The 15,298-nt window shown below is 48.9% G+C and overlaps 1 protein-coding gene across 3 annotated transcripts; it reads left to right on the top strand.

Annotated features, from left to right (window-relative positions):
- Nucleotides 1-386: 386 nt before the first annotated feature.
- LOC109784989 (uncharacterized) lies at nucleotides 387-13,049 on the top strand. Of its 3 annotated transcripts, none has more exons than XM_040392740.3 (11): nucleotides 387-700; nucleotides 793-1,110; nucleotides 1,229-1,378; nucleotides 1,455-1,538; nucleotides 1,627-1,664; nucleotides 10,010-10,051; nucleotides 10,158-10,220; nucleotides 10,773-10,844; nucleotides 11,385-11,477; nucleotides 12,085-12,221; nucleotides 12,789-13,049. In XM_040392740.3, the coding sequence occupies exons 1-11, from the start codon at nucleotides 513-515 to the stop codon at nucleotides 12,822-12,824; spliced, it is 1,221 nt and encodes a 406-aa protein (XP_040248674.1). In that variant the 5' UTR covers nucleotides 387-512; the 3' UTR covers nucleotides 12,825-13,049. The 3 variants fall into 3 exon arrangements, with proteins under 3 accessions (XP_040248674.1, XP_020199187.1, XP_020199186.1); XM_020343598.4 differs by having other exon boundaries at nucleotides 407-700; nucleotides 1,464-1,538; XM_020343597.4 differs by having other exon boundaries at nucleotides 410-700; nucleotides 11,394-11,477.
- The last annotated feature ends 2,249 nt before the right edge of the window (nucleotides 13,050-15,298 follow it).

Raw genomic sequence — 15,298 nt, 5'->3', positions numbered from 1 at the left:
TATACAGTGGTCAGTCTATTTTGCAACAACTAGGCTCTGAGATGGTACTGAACTGCGACATGCACGAGCAATGATACTGACTCGTTACAACGTGCCCAAGTGTGGTATCTCCTTGCAATTAACTCACCATAATCAGGAATGCCGTCACCTGGGGTTGTGATAGGAGGCATGTATAAGTATGCGATTCAACCCCATCTGAGAAAGAGATCATGTCAAAGTGATATTGAAATGCGAATGATAACATACCCATGATGTTGCCAAGATCTAGTTCTTCCCAAATGGCTGCTTGCTCATCAGTTTGGCTAGCAGTTGGTACAACGACGATAGCTGTATCGGCAGTAGGAGATCGATCTTGGCCATGCGATGTCGTGGCCGATACGCGAAGGAAAAGAGGATGTCCCTCGAATCCCCTCATCTCATCTTTCTTCCAAAAACAAACCGAGTCTGCAGTTGCACTCCCTATACGACCTCTTCCCCAAGACCCAAGTCGAATCCGCCCGCGTTGAGGAAGGATGTGCTCCCAAGCCCCCAAATCCCTAGACCTAGACCTAGACCTCGACCCCGAATCCGAACCCTGCCCCGGCGTGACGACGACGGCCGAGCTCACCGACGGAGCGGAGAACCCCTGCTTGTCGCGGTTTCGCCACCGGCGGCTCCTCGCCTTCCTCTCGCGCCAGCGCTACGATGTCGCCTTCAACGGGTACGTCCCCTTCCTTCCCCTTCCCCAATTCAGCACAGGAACCAGTCCAGGGCTGTCTACTTGTTTGCGGAATTGATCTAGGTTTATCGTAGGCTGATGCTGCAGGCGGGTGAGCCCTTCTGCCTGGAGCATCTGCAGGGGCTCGTGAGGAAGGGCCTGTGGGAGGACGCCATCGACTACCTCGATGGCTTCCTGCCTGCCGGCCCCAGGAGCCTCCACGCCCACGCCTTCCGCAACTTCCTCCTGATGCACCACTACTTGGCCAGCATCGCCGCCGGGGACGAGTCCGCCGTGGACAAGCTCCGGGCCCACCATTGGATTCAGCACGTCGTTGATGCCTGGAAAACGAAAGCGAGCCACACATTTCCTCGTGTCATGGCCCAAGTTCTGCTCTCGTCGGAGCAGCTCAGGTATCTCTCCCTACGACCTCTTAACTTGCACGCATTGCTCATTCCGTTGAATTCATGGAGGGTTCATCATATGAGTTTTCTTATTTCAAGAATGTGAATCACCCTATATGCTGGTTAGGGCGTCCATGGACTGGGATGGAGTGAGGAGGGAGGCTGCGTACATCCTCTCCAGGTTAGCTTCGAGGACCCCAGAGCTCAACAGGCCGCTCACATTGCCGACTCGCTACACGAAGCCGCACCAAGTGCTTCCCATTGACGCTGGCTCTGGGTAATTCATCTGATCTCAAGCCTATGCTGGTTATTTGCTGCTCAATGTGCACACTATAATCGGTGATTTTTGCTAGATTGTGCAGGCGGTGGCGCGTGAAGGAACAGCGTCCCCATCTACGACCCGCTGCTGTTGCCAGGGCCATCCTTTTTAGGGGGAGGTAAAACAACATAATCAATCTTATTTGCTGGGCTAATAGCATCTTCTCTGGTCCGCTCATCTCATTGATGTTTCTTGCTTCTTTGCAGTCAGCGTTACACAAGATCTCTAGCCAACTCAAGTTTCAGTATAACTAACGAATATCTCCTTTGCAGACTTGTGTACCCTGTACATACCTATCACTGAAAAAAAAAATCGAAAAGGGGATCTCCCCGGCCTCTGCATCAGAGTGATGCATACGGCCATCTTATTAATGAAATAAAAGGTTCCAACAAGGTTCCAAAGTTTCCGACTGAAAAGTAATAAAAAGACAGCTCACACAGAGCTAAAGAGGCTGGACACACAGACTAGCCAAGATAAGATGCCACAACCGGCTGGCTAAAGATAGATAGGTAAACTAATTGCCTATCCTATTACATGACCGCCATCCAAACCGGTTAAAGATATCCCGAGCTACCATCTCCCGGCGGATAGATCCAGTAACCAAATGCTCCCTGGCCTCCATCGGAGTGAGTAGCGACCATGAACGGATCACGGCCGTGGCTCGGAAAATAACCTGCAAAAAGTGAATACGTGATGTTCTGTTAAAAACCAAATCATTTCTGCAAGTCCAGATAGTCCACAACAAAGCGCAAACTCCAACACGAATATGTCTCGCTAATTCAGGCTCAATCCCAGTGAGCCATGTCCCAAATAACGTAGTGACAGAATTCGGTGGAGTAATATTAAAAGCAATGTGAACCGTCCGCCAAAGTACTTTGGCAAACGGGCAATCAAAAAAGAGATGTTTGATCGTCTCGTCCCGATCACAGAAGCTACACCTCGTAGGTCCTGTCCAATTACGCTTAATCAAGTTATCCTTGGTTAAAATAACCTGTTTATGGACAAATCACATAAACACTTTTATTTTCAAGGGAACTTTAGCAGCCCAAACATGCTTGGAGGTAGGAATGGAGCTCGAATTAATTACATCAATATACATTGATTTAACCGTGAATACTCCAGACCTAGTCAGTTTCCAGCGTAATTCATCGGGTTGTTGAGAAAGATGGACATCCATTAGTCTCCGAACTAGACGGAGCCAATCTTCCCAACGATTGCCCACTAACGACCGTCTGAACTGAATATTAAGGGGGATGGATTGAAACACCGTAGCAACGAACACCTCACGTCGTTGAACAATGCGATATAAAGACGGATATTGAATGGCCAAGGGTGTCTCGCCGAGCCAAGTATCCTCCCAGAAGCGTGTACTAGCGTCGTTGCCAATAACAACCTTTGTCCTATGAAACAAAGATTGTTTGACTTTCATCAGGCCTTTCCAGAAAGGCGAGTCAGTTGGCCTGACTGTGACCTGGGACAAGGACTTTGTCTGTAGGTATTTGCTGCGAAGGATTTGGGCCCACATGGCATCAGTCTCAAAAGAAAGCTTCCACAGCCACTTGCTAAGAAGCCATCTGTTCTTAACTTTAAGATTCTCAATACCAAGACCCCCTTGGTCTTTCGGTCTACAGATGATATCCCATTTTGCAAGTCTGTATTTTCTTTTTAGATCATCACCCTGCCAAAAAAAACGCGATCGATAAAAGTCCAGTCTTTTCCTAACACCGACTGGGACTTGAAAGAACGATAAGAGAAACATAGGCATACTCGTGAGCACCGAATTAATCAGAATTAATCGGCCTCCATATGACATGAGCTTGCCCTTCCAGCAACTCAGTTTCTTCTCAAACCGGTCTTCGATGCACTTCCATTCTCTATTGGTCAGCTTTCTATGGTGGATTGGAATACCTAGGTAAGAGAAAGGTAATTCCCCCAAGTCGCACCCAAACAATTGCCTATAAGCCTCCTGTTCGTCTTTGGCTCTACCAAAGCAGAACAGTTCGCTCTTATGAAAGTTAATTTTTAACCCGGTCAATTGTTCGAAGAGGCATAACACCAGCTTCATATTTCTCGCCTTGGCCAGGTCATGCTCCATAAAGATGATTGTATCATCAGCGTACTGAAGGATGGATACACCTCCATCAACCAGATGAGGTACCAAGCCACCCACTTGACCATTCTCCTTAGCCCTTCCTATCAAGATGGCTAACATATCAACCACAATGTTAAACAAGATAGGGGACATCGGATCTCCTTGTCTAAGGCCTTTATGTGTCTGGAAGTAATGACCAATATCGTCATTCACTTTAATTCCCACACTCCCTTTTTGCGTAAATGATTCAACCTGGCGTCGCCGGGCTTCATCAAAACCTTTCATACGCAATGCCTGTTGGAGAAATGGCCATTTAACCTTATCGTACGCTTTCTCAAAATCCACCTTAAAAATGACATCATCTAACTTCTTGGAGTGGATTTCATGGAGCGTTTCATGAAGGACGACCACCCCTTCAAGGATGTTTCTGTCCGGCATGAAGGCAGTTTGGGAGTGCTGCACCACAGAATGCGCAATCTGTGTGAGCCTATTAGTCCCGACCTTGGTGAATATTTTAAAACTAACATTGAGTAGGCAGATCGGCCTGAACTGCTCAATTCTCACAGCATCCGTCTTCTTAGGAAGCAGTGTGATAGTTCCAAAATTCAAGTGAAATAATTGAAGCTGTCCAGAGAACAGATCCTGAAACATAGGTAGCAAATCCCCCTTAATAATATGCCAGCATTTCTTGTAGAACTCCACCGGAAATCCATCCGGTCCGGGAGCCTTATTATTTTTCAACTGTGCTATAGCATCAAACACCTCCTTCTCCGAAAACGGGGCAACCAGAATATCATTTTCAGCAGCCGAAAGTTGAGGCACATCCTCAGTTCTGGACTCATCGAGAGATACACAACTATCCTCCGGAGGTCCAAATAACTGCCTATAATATTCGGTTATATATGTTTTTAGGTTATCCTGTCCTAAAATAGTGCCCTCATCTTGTTCAAGTTGGAATATTCTCTTCTTTCTGTGCTTACCATTAGCAATCAGATGAAAGAATTGAGTATTTGCGTCCCCTTGGACCACTTTGCGAACCTTAGCCCGCAAAGCCCACTTCAATTCTTCTTCACGGAGAAGTTCTTTCAACCTCTTCTCTGCTTCAGTTTTAACCTGGAGCTCAGCAGGCATCAAAATCGTGGATTCGGCCTTGACGTCCAGATTCTGTATAAGAGAGAGAAGCCTGTCCTTCTCAATCTTATATACCCCACTAAGGTGCTTAGCCCAACCCCGTAAGAAGCTTCTCAAACTCCTAATCTTATTTTGCCAACGCTCGACCACGGTCCTACCGCCTACACCCTTCGCCCATTCCCGAGCGATCAGGTCTAGGAACCCTTCGCGTTCGAACCAGGCCATCTCAAAACAAAAGGTGTTTTTATTTCCCACGTGGTTCGGCTCCCCTGAGTCAACGAACAGGGGTGTGTGATCGGAAAAACCCCGTGAAAGAGCTTGAACCGTCACAAGCGGGAACTTCTGTTCCCACTCCACACTCGCAAGAACGCAATCAAGCTTTTCGTACGTCGGGTTGGGCAAAGAGTTAGCCCAGGTGAACTTTCTACCAGAAAGCTATATCTCCCTCAGATCCAGGCTTTCAATAATAGTATTGAACATGAACGACCATCTGCCGTCAAAGTTATCATTATTCTTCTCCTCTCTCCTCCTAATGATGTTGAAATCTCCCCCAACTAAGATTGGAAGCTGCTCGGACCCACAAATCCGAACAAGATCCGCTAAAAAATCCGGTTTAAGCTCGGGCTGTGCGGCACCATAAACCGCCACCAACGCCCAGTTGAAACCATCAACCTTAGACCTGACTCGAAACTTAACCGCGAAGTCTCCCATGACTACACTCCTGACTTCAAACGAATCGCATCTCACACCCAGCAAGATACCACCCGATCTTCCTCGCGGAGGGAGGCAATGCCAATCAAAATCAACACCACCCGCAAGAGAGGAAAGGAACTGGGGCGCAAAGTTGTCTCTACCAGTTTCCGATAGAGCAATAAAATCTAAACGATGCTCCAGAGATGCCTCAGCAAGAAACCTTCTTTTAGCCAAGTCTTTCAGACCTCTGCTCTTCCAAAAGATTCCTTTCATCACTCATCATGAAATTTTTTAGTAGTCCGAATCCTAGCACTCCTACGAACTGCAGAATCGGGGTAAATTTTCCGTTTCCACTTACGCTTGGGTTTGCTAGGTCCTGACTCCCGATCCTCATAACCGGGATCAGCGGAACAAACAGCTGCATTCTCTATGGGCATATCATCGTCCTCTGACTCATGATTGGATGGTGCTAAATCCACACACATATTGTTGAGCACTCTAACCCCTAATGCATCAATGTCATTGTCATTCATGGGTTTAACCACTGCAAGATTACGAATAGTTTCTAAGGCACGCTCCGCCTCCAAATCTAACAAATCATTCACCGAACTGGAAATCTCACTATCTGTAGCCCCGAGAGAAACTCCCAATTGGTTTGCATTATTTATAATCTCCTCATTAGAAAAATGCAATAAAGAGTTAGATATGTTGACGGACATACCAGTAGAGATTGCAGCATCCTGAAGCTTAGCCACCCTCATGGCACATCGCTGCTGAATGTCGTCCACTTCCGGCTGTGTCTGGAGACGGGCACTCACCCGTCGTCCCTCAGACATCGGATCCGGTATCCCACCGAACGCAATCACCTCCTCCCGAGAAATCCTGGTCGGAGTAAGGCCTCCTGCCCCACCCCAACCGCCAGGCTGGTCCGTCTGGACGGACTGGCTCTCCCCACGGGACTGCACCGGTGGCGAACGGGGGGACGGGAGTGCCAGGGTCGCCTGCCGTAACTCCCCCCCCCCCCCATGACCGCAGAAGCCACCAACATGGGCGCCTTAGGAGAAGGAGGCCCCGAGGCCACCTGCCCCGAGCCCCCCCAAAGGCACCGACGTCACCAGCAGAGAGGAGCAGGCGACGGGAGAGGGGGTATCCGTGGCCACCTGCCTCAGACCCCTCCCAACGCAGAGAAGGACACGGGAGCCACCTGCCCCGAGTCCCCTACCTCAGCCGGAGAAGAGCGACCGGAGGCCGCCTGCCCCGGGGTCCCTCCCGACAACCCATCCACAACCATTGGCGCCACGCCCTGAGAATGGACAACGTGCTGAGTAGGAGAGAGAGTGGCCACCTGCCGACTCACCTCTACCCCTCCGCTGCCCGAGATCGACGACACCTCAGTAACCACAGGCATAGAACAGACAGTATCCTCAAACCCCAAAGCAGGCAACGCAAGCTCAAAAGCCTCGTCGGACTCGACCCGATCACTCCACAGCCTCGGGGGTGCAGAAGCGGGCTCAAAAGACCCAAATCTCAGTGATGTCACAGGCAGTGAGGAGGGTGGCTCCGCTCCCTTCTCGGTCATCGCAGTGTCGGGCCCCGGTCCCTTGGACATCTGTCGTCCAGAATCCTCGACCGGCGGCTCCCTCGCTCCTGCGCTGCCGTCCCCCTCGTGCATATCCACATCGGACCCGTGAGTCGCCGCAACCAAAAGGCTCTCATCCTCAAACTCAATAACCAAATCATAGATCCTGCCTCGATAAGCCCACTTAACCACTTCCGGCACATACTCAACGTTCAGAATACTAACCAGAACCCGAGCAATCCCGTGAGCTCTGGTGAACGCCATATCCACTCGCTCAGGCTTCCCAATCAAAATACCCAAGCTAGCCACAACGCGAGCATCCTGCAAAGGCTTGGATGGGGCCCCGGAAAAACGCAACCACGCCTGAGTAAGCGGCGCACCCTGAGGCTCCACCAGCTTCCACTCGTGGAACTCAAGGATGCCATCAGTTCCCGGTACATTACACATCCCAAAACTCAGCAACCTCTGCAGGTCCTCAACCGAAGGAAACTCAACTCTGAACATCTTATCATCGAGACTGACGAGGTCCCACTGGAAGTCCCCAGGGACAAGCTCCCGAAGCCTCTGCACGATCTGCGTCTCAGAGACTTCCCCTCTGGCGACCTTAACAATCCCCGTAGTCATGCTCGGGGTCTCATCAGTAACCTCTCGCTCATACGGAGACTCAAAAAACGTGAGCTCAGCACAGTAAACGCCATACATCATAAGTGACGGTGCCTGCTCTCGCAGAATCGGGCAGTCCCCGGAATCATGTGCCGGCTTGCCGCAGGTGTCGCATAGCCGAGCCACACACTCCGCAATGAAGTGGCCCTTGTCGCCACAACGATAGCAAAGCATCTTTTCCTTCTTACGCGCCCATTTGGACGCCCTATCTAACTCAGCCCTTTCCGTCGTTTCCGCAGACACATCAGTCATAACCTCATTCTCAGGGACCTGGACAGTAGCAAGAGCCGTTACCACCTCCATAGCGTGACCGGTCAGAACTGATTCCTTGGCAGCCCCGCTAACTATCCCCTGCTCGACAACAACAGTAGGGGGTGGTTGACGAGGACGGTACCGGCCCCCTCGGCCTCCCCGACCCCCCCGATGGCCACGGTAACCACCACGCTGCCGATTATCCGGACCAGACTGCCCCTCAACAAAGCCACCGGACGGACCCAAGAACGGCCTCTCAGCTGTACCATCGCTTTGCCAAGTGTAACCTCGACCTCCATCCGTTGACGAAGAACCGCGGTGTTGTCCAGTCCCGTAGACATCGTAGCCGTCATCCCCCCATTGACCCCGGGGCACAACCACAGAGCCACCACCATTCTGCGGCGGCGGAGATGGGCGAGCAATGACGTGGGGAGGAGGGGCCGACCTGGGCATCGGAACCGACGACACCGGCGCCTTCGGGGGAGGAGCCCCCCGGCCCGCAGCGGTCATCAAAGCCCCGTTGACGGCCATCGGCCAGGGACCGGACGCCGGCCCGCCTCGCCCGCCCGCCGACAAGATGGGAGCCGGCGACTTCCCGGCGGGCGCCACACCAAAGCCCCCTGCCCCGCGTCCCGCCACAACCTTGGGGGGCACCACTCCGCCCCGCCCAGCCCCAGGCGCCGGCGCCGGCGACACACCCCGGCCACCTCCTTGGCCCGGCGGCGGCGGCACAACAGCCCTCGCAGACCCGCTAGGAGCCGGCGGCCTCTTGCCCGGAGGAGGCGCACCGCCAGGAGCAAGCGGCCTCTTGCCCGGAGGAGGCGCACCGCCAGGAGCGGCCATCGCGCAGAGAGGAAGGATGCGGCGAGCCCGGCCCGGCCCCACCAAACGGCGATGCGGCGCCCGTCGCAACGAAACCCTAGGACTGCGCAGCGAAGGGGTGGGAGACGACGAACGTAGCGTGCATGCGCCCCCCTCGATCGTAGTAGTTGGACTCGGCTCTGGCTGGGCCTCATACCCACCGGAACTTGGCCCACTCATATCACACGGCCCAACATCTTGCGGCCCGACTTGGCCCAGCAAAAATTTCAAACGCACCTTTCGAGCGTCTCTGATCTGGATCGCCGTGACCGGCTGCGACGCAGCCGCGGTCACCTCCGGCGCCGATCGAGAGCTCGTCCGGTGAGCAGCCTTCTGTCCCAGCTGCTGTTTAGAAGCTACCACACCATGCTTCTTTTTCTTCCGCGAAACTCTCGTCCAACCATCCGAAGAAAAATAATCCGACAAAGTATGAGGCGGCAAAAATACCTTGGGAATAGGTCCTTTCCACGGCTTGATCTTCGTCGACGAGGATTTACCGTGTCCCTCCGTTTTCTGATCGAGAGCCTTCTTGACCTATAGACCCTTAGACGGATCCCGTACCATGCCCGAAATGATCGCGTTGGGCTCGGTCTCGTCAGACAAAATGCATCCGCCCTCACCTTCTTCGTCCGCATCGGTATCATCCGCAAGCACCCAAAATCGTCCTCCGATGTTTGGCTTAGGTGCTGCATTCTCGGAGTCCAACGCGAGATCGACTAATTCAATCGACTCCTCCACAAGCGAACTCTCCTGCACACACTCGCGAACCACAATTTGAAAATCATCAATAGCAAAACACGTACCTGCTTGGATCTGTTCATCCACATCCAGATAGCGTCCCGCGAGAATGTCATGATCTCAATCTCGAACTGTCGTCCATCTAGATGCCGCATGGTAGTAGAGGAACCCATCTCTACCCGATCCAATCTTGTGGTCATCGCTGAATTGGATCCTCCATCTGATAGGGACCAAGAGAGAATCAGCCTGAATCACCGCATCATCCTCCGATCCGGCCGGCCCCCTCCGAACTGCCAGCGCCGGCGGCGGCGGAACCACGGTCTCCAGGACCGGCGACGATGGAACCGGCCCCCCCTGAATTGCCAGCGCCGCCGGCGGCAGAACCGCGGTCACCAGTACCGGCGGCGGTGGATCTGGAGGCCGCTGCATTTCCGGCGTCATTCACGCGGAGTAGGCAGCCGCGCACGAAGCAGTCACCCAAATATGAGACTAATCATGAGAGCGTGAGTATACTTATTCATTCATTTGATACCTATCACTGAATAACCATGAATCTTTTTTCTTTCTTATTAATGCGTAGAATTCATTGAGGATGCAAAGGAATGGTTTGCGACTATCATGGGTTTGTTTCTACTCTGCTGCCCTGTTGTTTTAGAGAAGTAGCCACCTTTTGGTATTTCATGTATATGTCGTATGTGTGGCGACTTATGAACTCGTGTTATCTTCAGATGAAAGCTTACGAGCTGGTTCAGGTAAAGCGACTTCCCTGCTACAACAAATTATGAAGGAAGGTAACCTCTCACTCTTGTTTTGCTCTCTACCTATGTCATTAGCCACTGTTTTGGTTTACTCTCCGCTTATGTTTCTTACTGCTGTGGCTTTAATATTTGCCGAGTTTGTTTTGTTTCACTTGATTTATGCTTTAAGCATTCCTGTGAACTGTGATGTGGTCTATGAATCAGTAAATACCTCGGCCATGCTACATTTTATTGGAAGTCTTAAGTTTCGGTCTTAAGGGCATTGTTTGCCCCTATTTGTAGTGCACATTGTTTTCCCTTATTTATCTCTGAACAATACCTTGTGCTGCTACATTCTGTTCCACCCCTTAGCGTCTGGTTGTAGTGCACATTGTTTTCCCTTATTTATCTCTGAGCATCTTCAATGGGAACATCTTTCCCCTAATTTTTCAGTTCTGTAATTCTTCTATTGGTTGCTTCACATTCTATGGCTATTTTATTTGCATGATATTTCATGATTGCACTTCCCACGAGAAATGGTGCCTTCCTTTTGCTTAGTCTGTGTTTATCTACTTGCTGCTATTCCAACTATCTGCTGTGCTGCAGGTGCTCCTGTTGCTCCAGTTTCGATTGCAAGTCCTGCTAAAAGTTCTGGTACCTCATCATTGACAAATGCAGGTGAAATAAGTTGGACGACCTCAATTTCTTCTAAACTAGGGAAAATCTCCATCTACATAATTATCCTAATCTTTTTCATTGTTAGAGAATGGCAAATGCATGAGTGATTGGGCTAGATAAATCATCGACAATATTACTTGATGTAGTTAAGACATGGAGACTTTTACGATTTTGATGTGTCAGATGGCTCTTTTCCAAATTCGGTACCTATAGCTATTACTTGTTGTAATTCCTTGGCTCCTTGCTATGCTTCATTCTATTGCAATCTTTATTGTTTGGTTTCTATGCACGTTATTTTCCATAGTTGTAGAATTTATCTTAGAATGATACAGTTGGAAACTTTTTTTTTTTGCTTGCTGGCTTGTTATTTTGTTGTTTATTGTTGTTCTGTATCATTTTTACCTCAAAATGCTTGTTTACCAGAGATAATCAAATTATGCATCAAGGGACTATATGCACCATTGTTACTAATACTTGATGGGCTCGGTAGGCTTTGATGGTGCTCTTTGACTCCATCAGTTACTGATACCTGTCACCCAGTCCTTGCAGGTGCTCCTGTTGCTTCAGTGTGCCAGACTCTGAACATGACAAGAGACGCTGAAAACTATGGTATCTCATCAGTGACAAGTCCAGGTAGATTAATTGAACCCCTCAAATCATTTTGATACCAAGAAGAAATTATATCGGCTTGATCTGTCCCTAATATCTTAATTGGGAAAGAACACCAAATAGTATAGGTAAGTGGATATATATGTATTACTGACAATGATACGTGATGTTTCAGTTTCATTAATCCAGTTTCATGACTGGCCCCGCTTCTTTCTGATTTCTTTTTACCACGTGGCTCCTAACTTTCTACGGGAAAATACTTATTAAAAATTAGAATTTGGAAATTATTCTTGAGTCGGTGAATCATCCATTTGTCAACTGTTTTTCTTCTTTATATACTTATTTTCTGTCTCATGGTACTTTTTGGGTTGCATTTGCCTTCAGGAGCTACCAAGCTTTGCATACTGCAAACATGAGAATCATGAGATGCACCATATATAGGTTCTGCTGAAAAATCCTTGGCTTGAGAAGAAACTATTTGAATTTAAGTTGGTGCGGCCTCTTTTTGAAATGTGCACAAGCCCCTGTGTGCACCTTTGGTCAATGTGATATTCAGTGTTAGAGAACACTAGACATTATGCTTTGATTATAGACAACCGAATAATCCTCATGAGCACCGATTCTTGGACAGGCCCAGAAAAGAGTCAAGAAGGTGCCTGTGATGGTTTCAATCCCAGAAAGAATCCACGGGCAGAATTGGCAACTATTGATGGATATTTGGATTCAAAAAGGCAACGTACTACTGGGACTTTTGGGGAAGCAAGTATGGTAAGATGCTGGTTTTTGTCCCTGCTTGTATTAGCGAATATTACAGTTAACAGCAGAATGTCACACTGCAAAAAAAATTCATTCTAAACTATAGCTGAATATTGAAAGAACAAAGTATGCTGCTGTCAGTAGGACTTGGGCTTACCAATATATTTGTATATTTGTAAGTATAAATGTAATGTCGAATGTGGTATTTTCTTTTGTACCGATCTTGGTAGGGTGAGTAAGATTATTCCAAAGCTGCTCGAGGTGCCTCTTTTAGACAAAATTATTCACATTGCTAATTATAAATGGTTGCTTACGTCAATGTCGATAAATAACACATGGCTATTAATATGGCGGCAAAAATTAACTTCAACTCAGGATGTGGTACATGGGAGGTGGGACTTCTTTTTTTTAGTAGCAATAGACTGTGGAAACTAGGCTGCATATTTGCCAAACGTTTTGCTGAACTGCACACCGATTCATTTGCATTTTTTGAATGATAAATTTTCGGTAGTTGTGGTTTGCTTTCATGTGGCATGAATTCACGCAATTCACACAAGTGGAATTGGTGTTGGACTGCAGGTGCCGGTGAATGAAGTTTGGGCTGAAGCTCACTAGCTGGCTGGTGAAGTCAACCACCTAGGTTCATAACCGAGATATGGTGACAATGGTGGTGGCGGTGTACCTGCTAACTCGCACTTCGTTTATGCTTTGAACTTGGATGTTAATTATACAACTTTGTTTCCAAGTGCCTACTATGAGCTAGTACTTCATAAAGTAATTCTGCTGTTGATTATGCAAATATGTTTCTAAGTGCCTACTATGAGCTAGTACTTCATAACGTAATTCTGCTAGTGTTGGTTAATCAGGCTGCTTACTGCCGGCATTTTCTATCACTGAAATGAAAATTAATCAGATTATTGGATCACACTCCCTCCGTAAACTAATATAAGAACATTTAGAACACTACTTTAGTGATCTAAACGCTCTTATATTATTTTACAGAGGGAGTATCATTCAGTAACAGTATTGCCAAAAGATACACTTAAGTGTGACCTCAAACATTCTTTTATGAAGTTGCTCAGAAGAATAAGTGTGACAACATACATGACGGCCAACATCAAGAGTCATTGCCATCCTAGCTAACCTATGAGCTTCGATGTTCTTATATTACATGCATGCCGTTCATCGCTAAAAATGTTCATCACTAAAATGACGAGCCAAAAAAAAATTTAAACAGCGCTTCTTACACCTTGTTTGTTTGGGTTTTTGCTTCTGTTTTTGTAGCTTTTTCACTTTGACAAAAGAACAACAAAAGCTTCTAAATAGGAGATTGTTGCTTCACTTTTTGACTTATGAATCAATGTTGTTATATGATGGTATAAGTCAAAAGCCGAAGCAAAAGGCACCAATTTAGGAGCTTTTTTTGCCAAAGTAGAAAAACTACAAAAGCAGAAGCAAAGGTCCAAACAAACAAGGCCTTATCTTTCTCGGGATCATGCAATGACCACCTGAATGTGATGCCACCTCTCGGATGAGTGCAGGGGCGGAGACAGGGGGCGAGCAGGGGCTAGGACCCCCCCCCCCCTCCCAATCGTTCGCACCCCCCAAAGCGATCTGCTATATTCGTAGTAGTACTAATATGGGTAGTTAACTGCTAATAAGTATGTACTTAAGGCCCAGGCCCATAGATCCTTTCAGCCGTGTACACCCAGCCCAAAAATAGCTCATTATGGTCTCGTGTAAGTCTAGAAAGCCCGTTCTGCGTAACCTAGACGCTAATTACCACTAACCTAGACGCTAATCGATCGATTGATTCCGCCGCTGCGCCTCTGCTTGCCACCACGGCAGCCGCAAGCAGATTAGCAGACCAGGATACTGCCGCGGTGCTATCCAACCTTACTGTTTTAATCTTGCCGAAGTATTGTCCATTGGAGTCCCCCGGTGATCATATTTAATCAAATACTCTAACCCGCTTTTGGTCCTTGAGCACGCCAATCTAAAGATAACTGCTATACATTCAAGTCTGGTTTCATCTCGATATCAATCCACTAGTCTTGATTAATTGGAGCACTACATACAAGGTCTAATTCATTAGTATACCATGATGTATAATTTTCAAACTATTTGATATTTTTTCTCATAGTTTTGTTCGATTTAGTTGGCAATTATAGAGGTAAAATTATTCTAAAGGTTTTTCATCCGACATCCCGAGTTATTTTATTTCGTTGGTATTGTCAAATTTTGGACTATGCTTTGCCGAGACGGGCCGAATGCACCACATGCGCTGCATGTGAGCCAAAGCGGCAACATGTGGTCTTCGGCATGCACCCCCTCAACAGCTAGGCCAATCGCACAGTATAAATTGGGTCGCGCCAAGCGCCATATTAAGGTTTAGTGCCGCAAGTATTCTTTATTTATTTTTTTTAGATATGACCAATGTATGCTTCGCCCCCTCATGCTCAAATCCTGGCTCCGCCCGTGGATGAGTGTGGAAGGAAGCGAGGATGGAGATTAGTAGCCTCGCTACACGCAAATGCTTCCAAGATTTCAGGGTCAGTGATCCCTCCAATAACAACTGCCGAGGCTCCTTCAAAACAACGATCATCACGACAAATCGCGCCAACAGCTCCTCTGGATATTGTAGGTGACACCATTGCATCAGTATTCACGAAACGACTCCTTGGCGATCGATCGCGGGAGCGATCGATTCCGACCGCGCGGAGCGCGTCCCTTTCTAGCTCGTTTCCTTATTTGGAAAATCCCACCCGGCCGCTATCTATCCCCTTTTCCCTTTCGCCCTGCCGCTTCCCCTCTTGGCCGGCGGCTCCTCCCTCGCAGCAGCGACCAATACGGCGAGACGCCGTGGCCGCGCGAGCGCCCGCGAGGTCAGCGGCGAATAGGGCGAGGCGCCGCGGCCGCACAAGCGCACGCGAGGTCAGCGGTGATTACGGCGAGGCGCCACGTCCGCACGGGCAGCAGCGGCCAATACGACGAGGCGCAGCGGCCGCACGGGCCCCCACGAGGTCCAGGGGCGGCTGCGGCCAATTCGGCGAGGCGGCGGCTGTCCGGTGGCCGTACGTCCTCCTGCC

This window comes from Aegilops tauschii, chromosome 6 (genome assembly GCF_002575655.3).
Source record: "Aegilops tauschii subsp. strangulata cultivar AL8/78 chromosome 6, Aet v6.0, whole genome shotgun sequence".
Classification (NCBI taxonomy): Eukaryota; Viridiplantae; Streptophyta; class Magnoliopsida; order Poales; family Poaceae; genus Aegilops; species Aegilops tauschii.
This window is presented reverse-complemented; position numbering and strand designations above follow the sequence as displayed.

Bases quoted from the DNA above. Each gene is read 5' to 3' on its own strand.
- LOC109784989 (XM_040392740.3), top strand. From the start codon at position 513: ATGTGCTCCCAAGCCCCCAAATCCCTAGACCTAGACCTAGACCTCGAC. The intron at 1,539-1,626 runs GTAAAACAACAT...GCTTCTTTGCAG, and splicing joins GCCATCCTTTTTAGGGGGAG to TCAGCGTTACACAAGATCTC. The intron at 11,478-12,084 runs GTAGATTAATTG...ATTCTTGGACAG, and splicing joins CTCATCAGTGACAAGTCCAG to GCCCAGAAAAGAGTCAAGAA.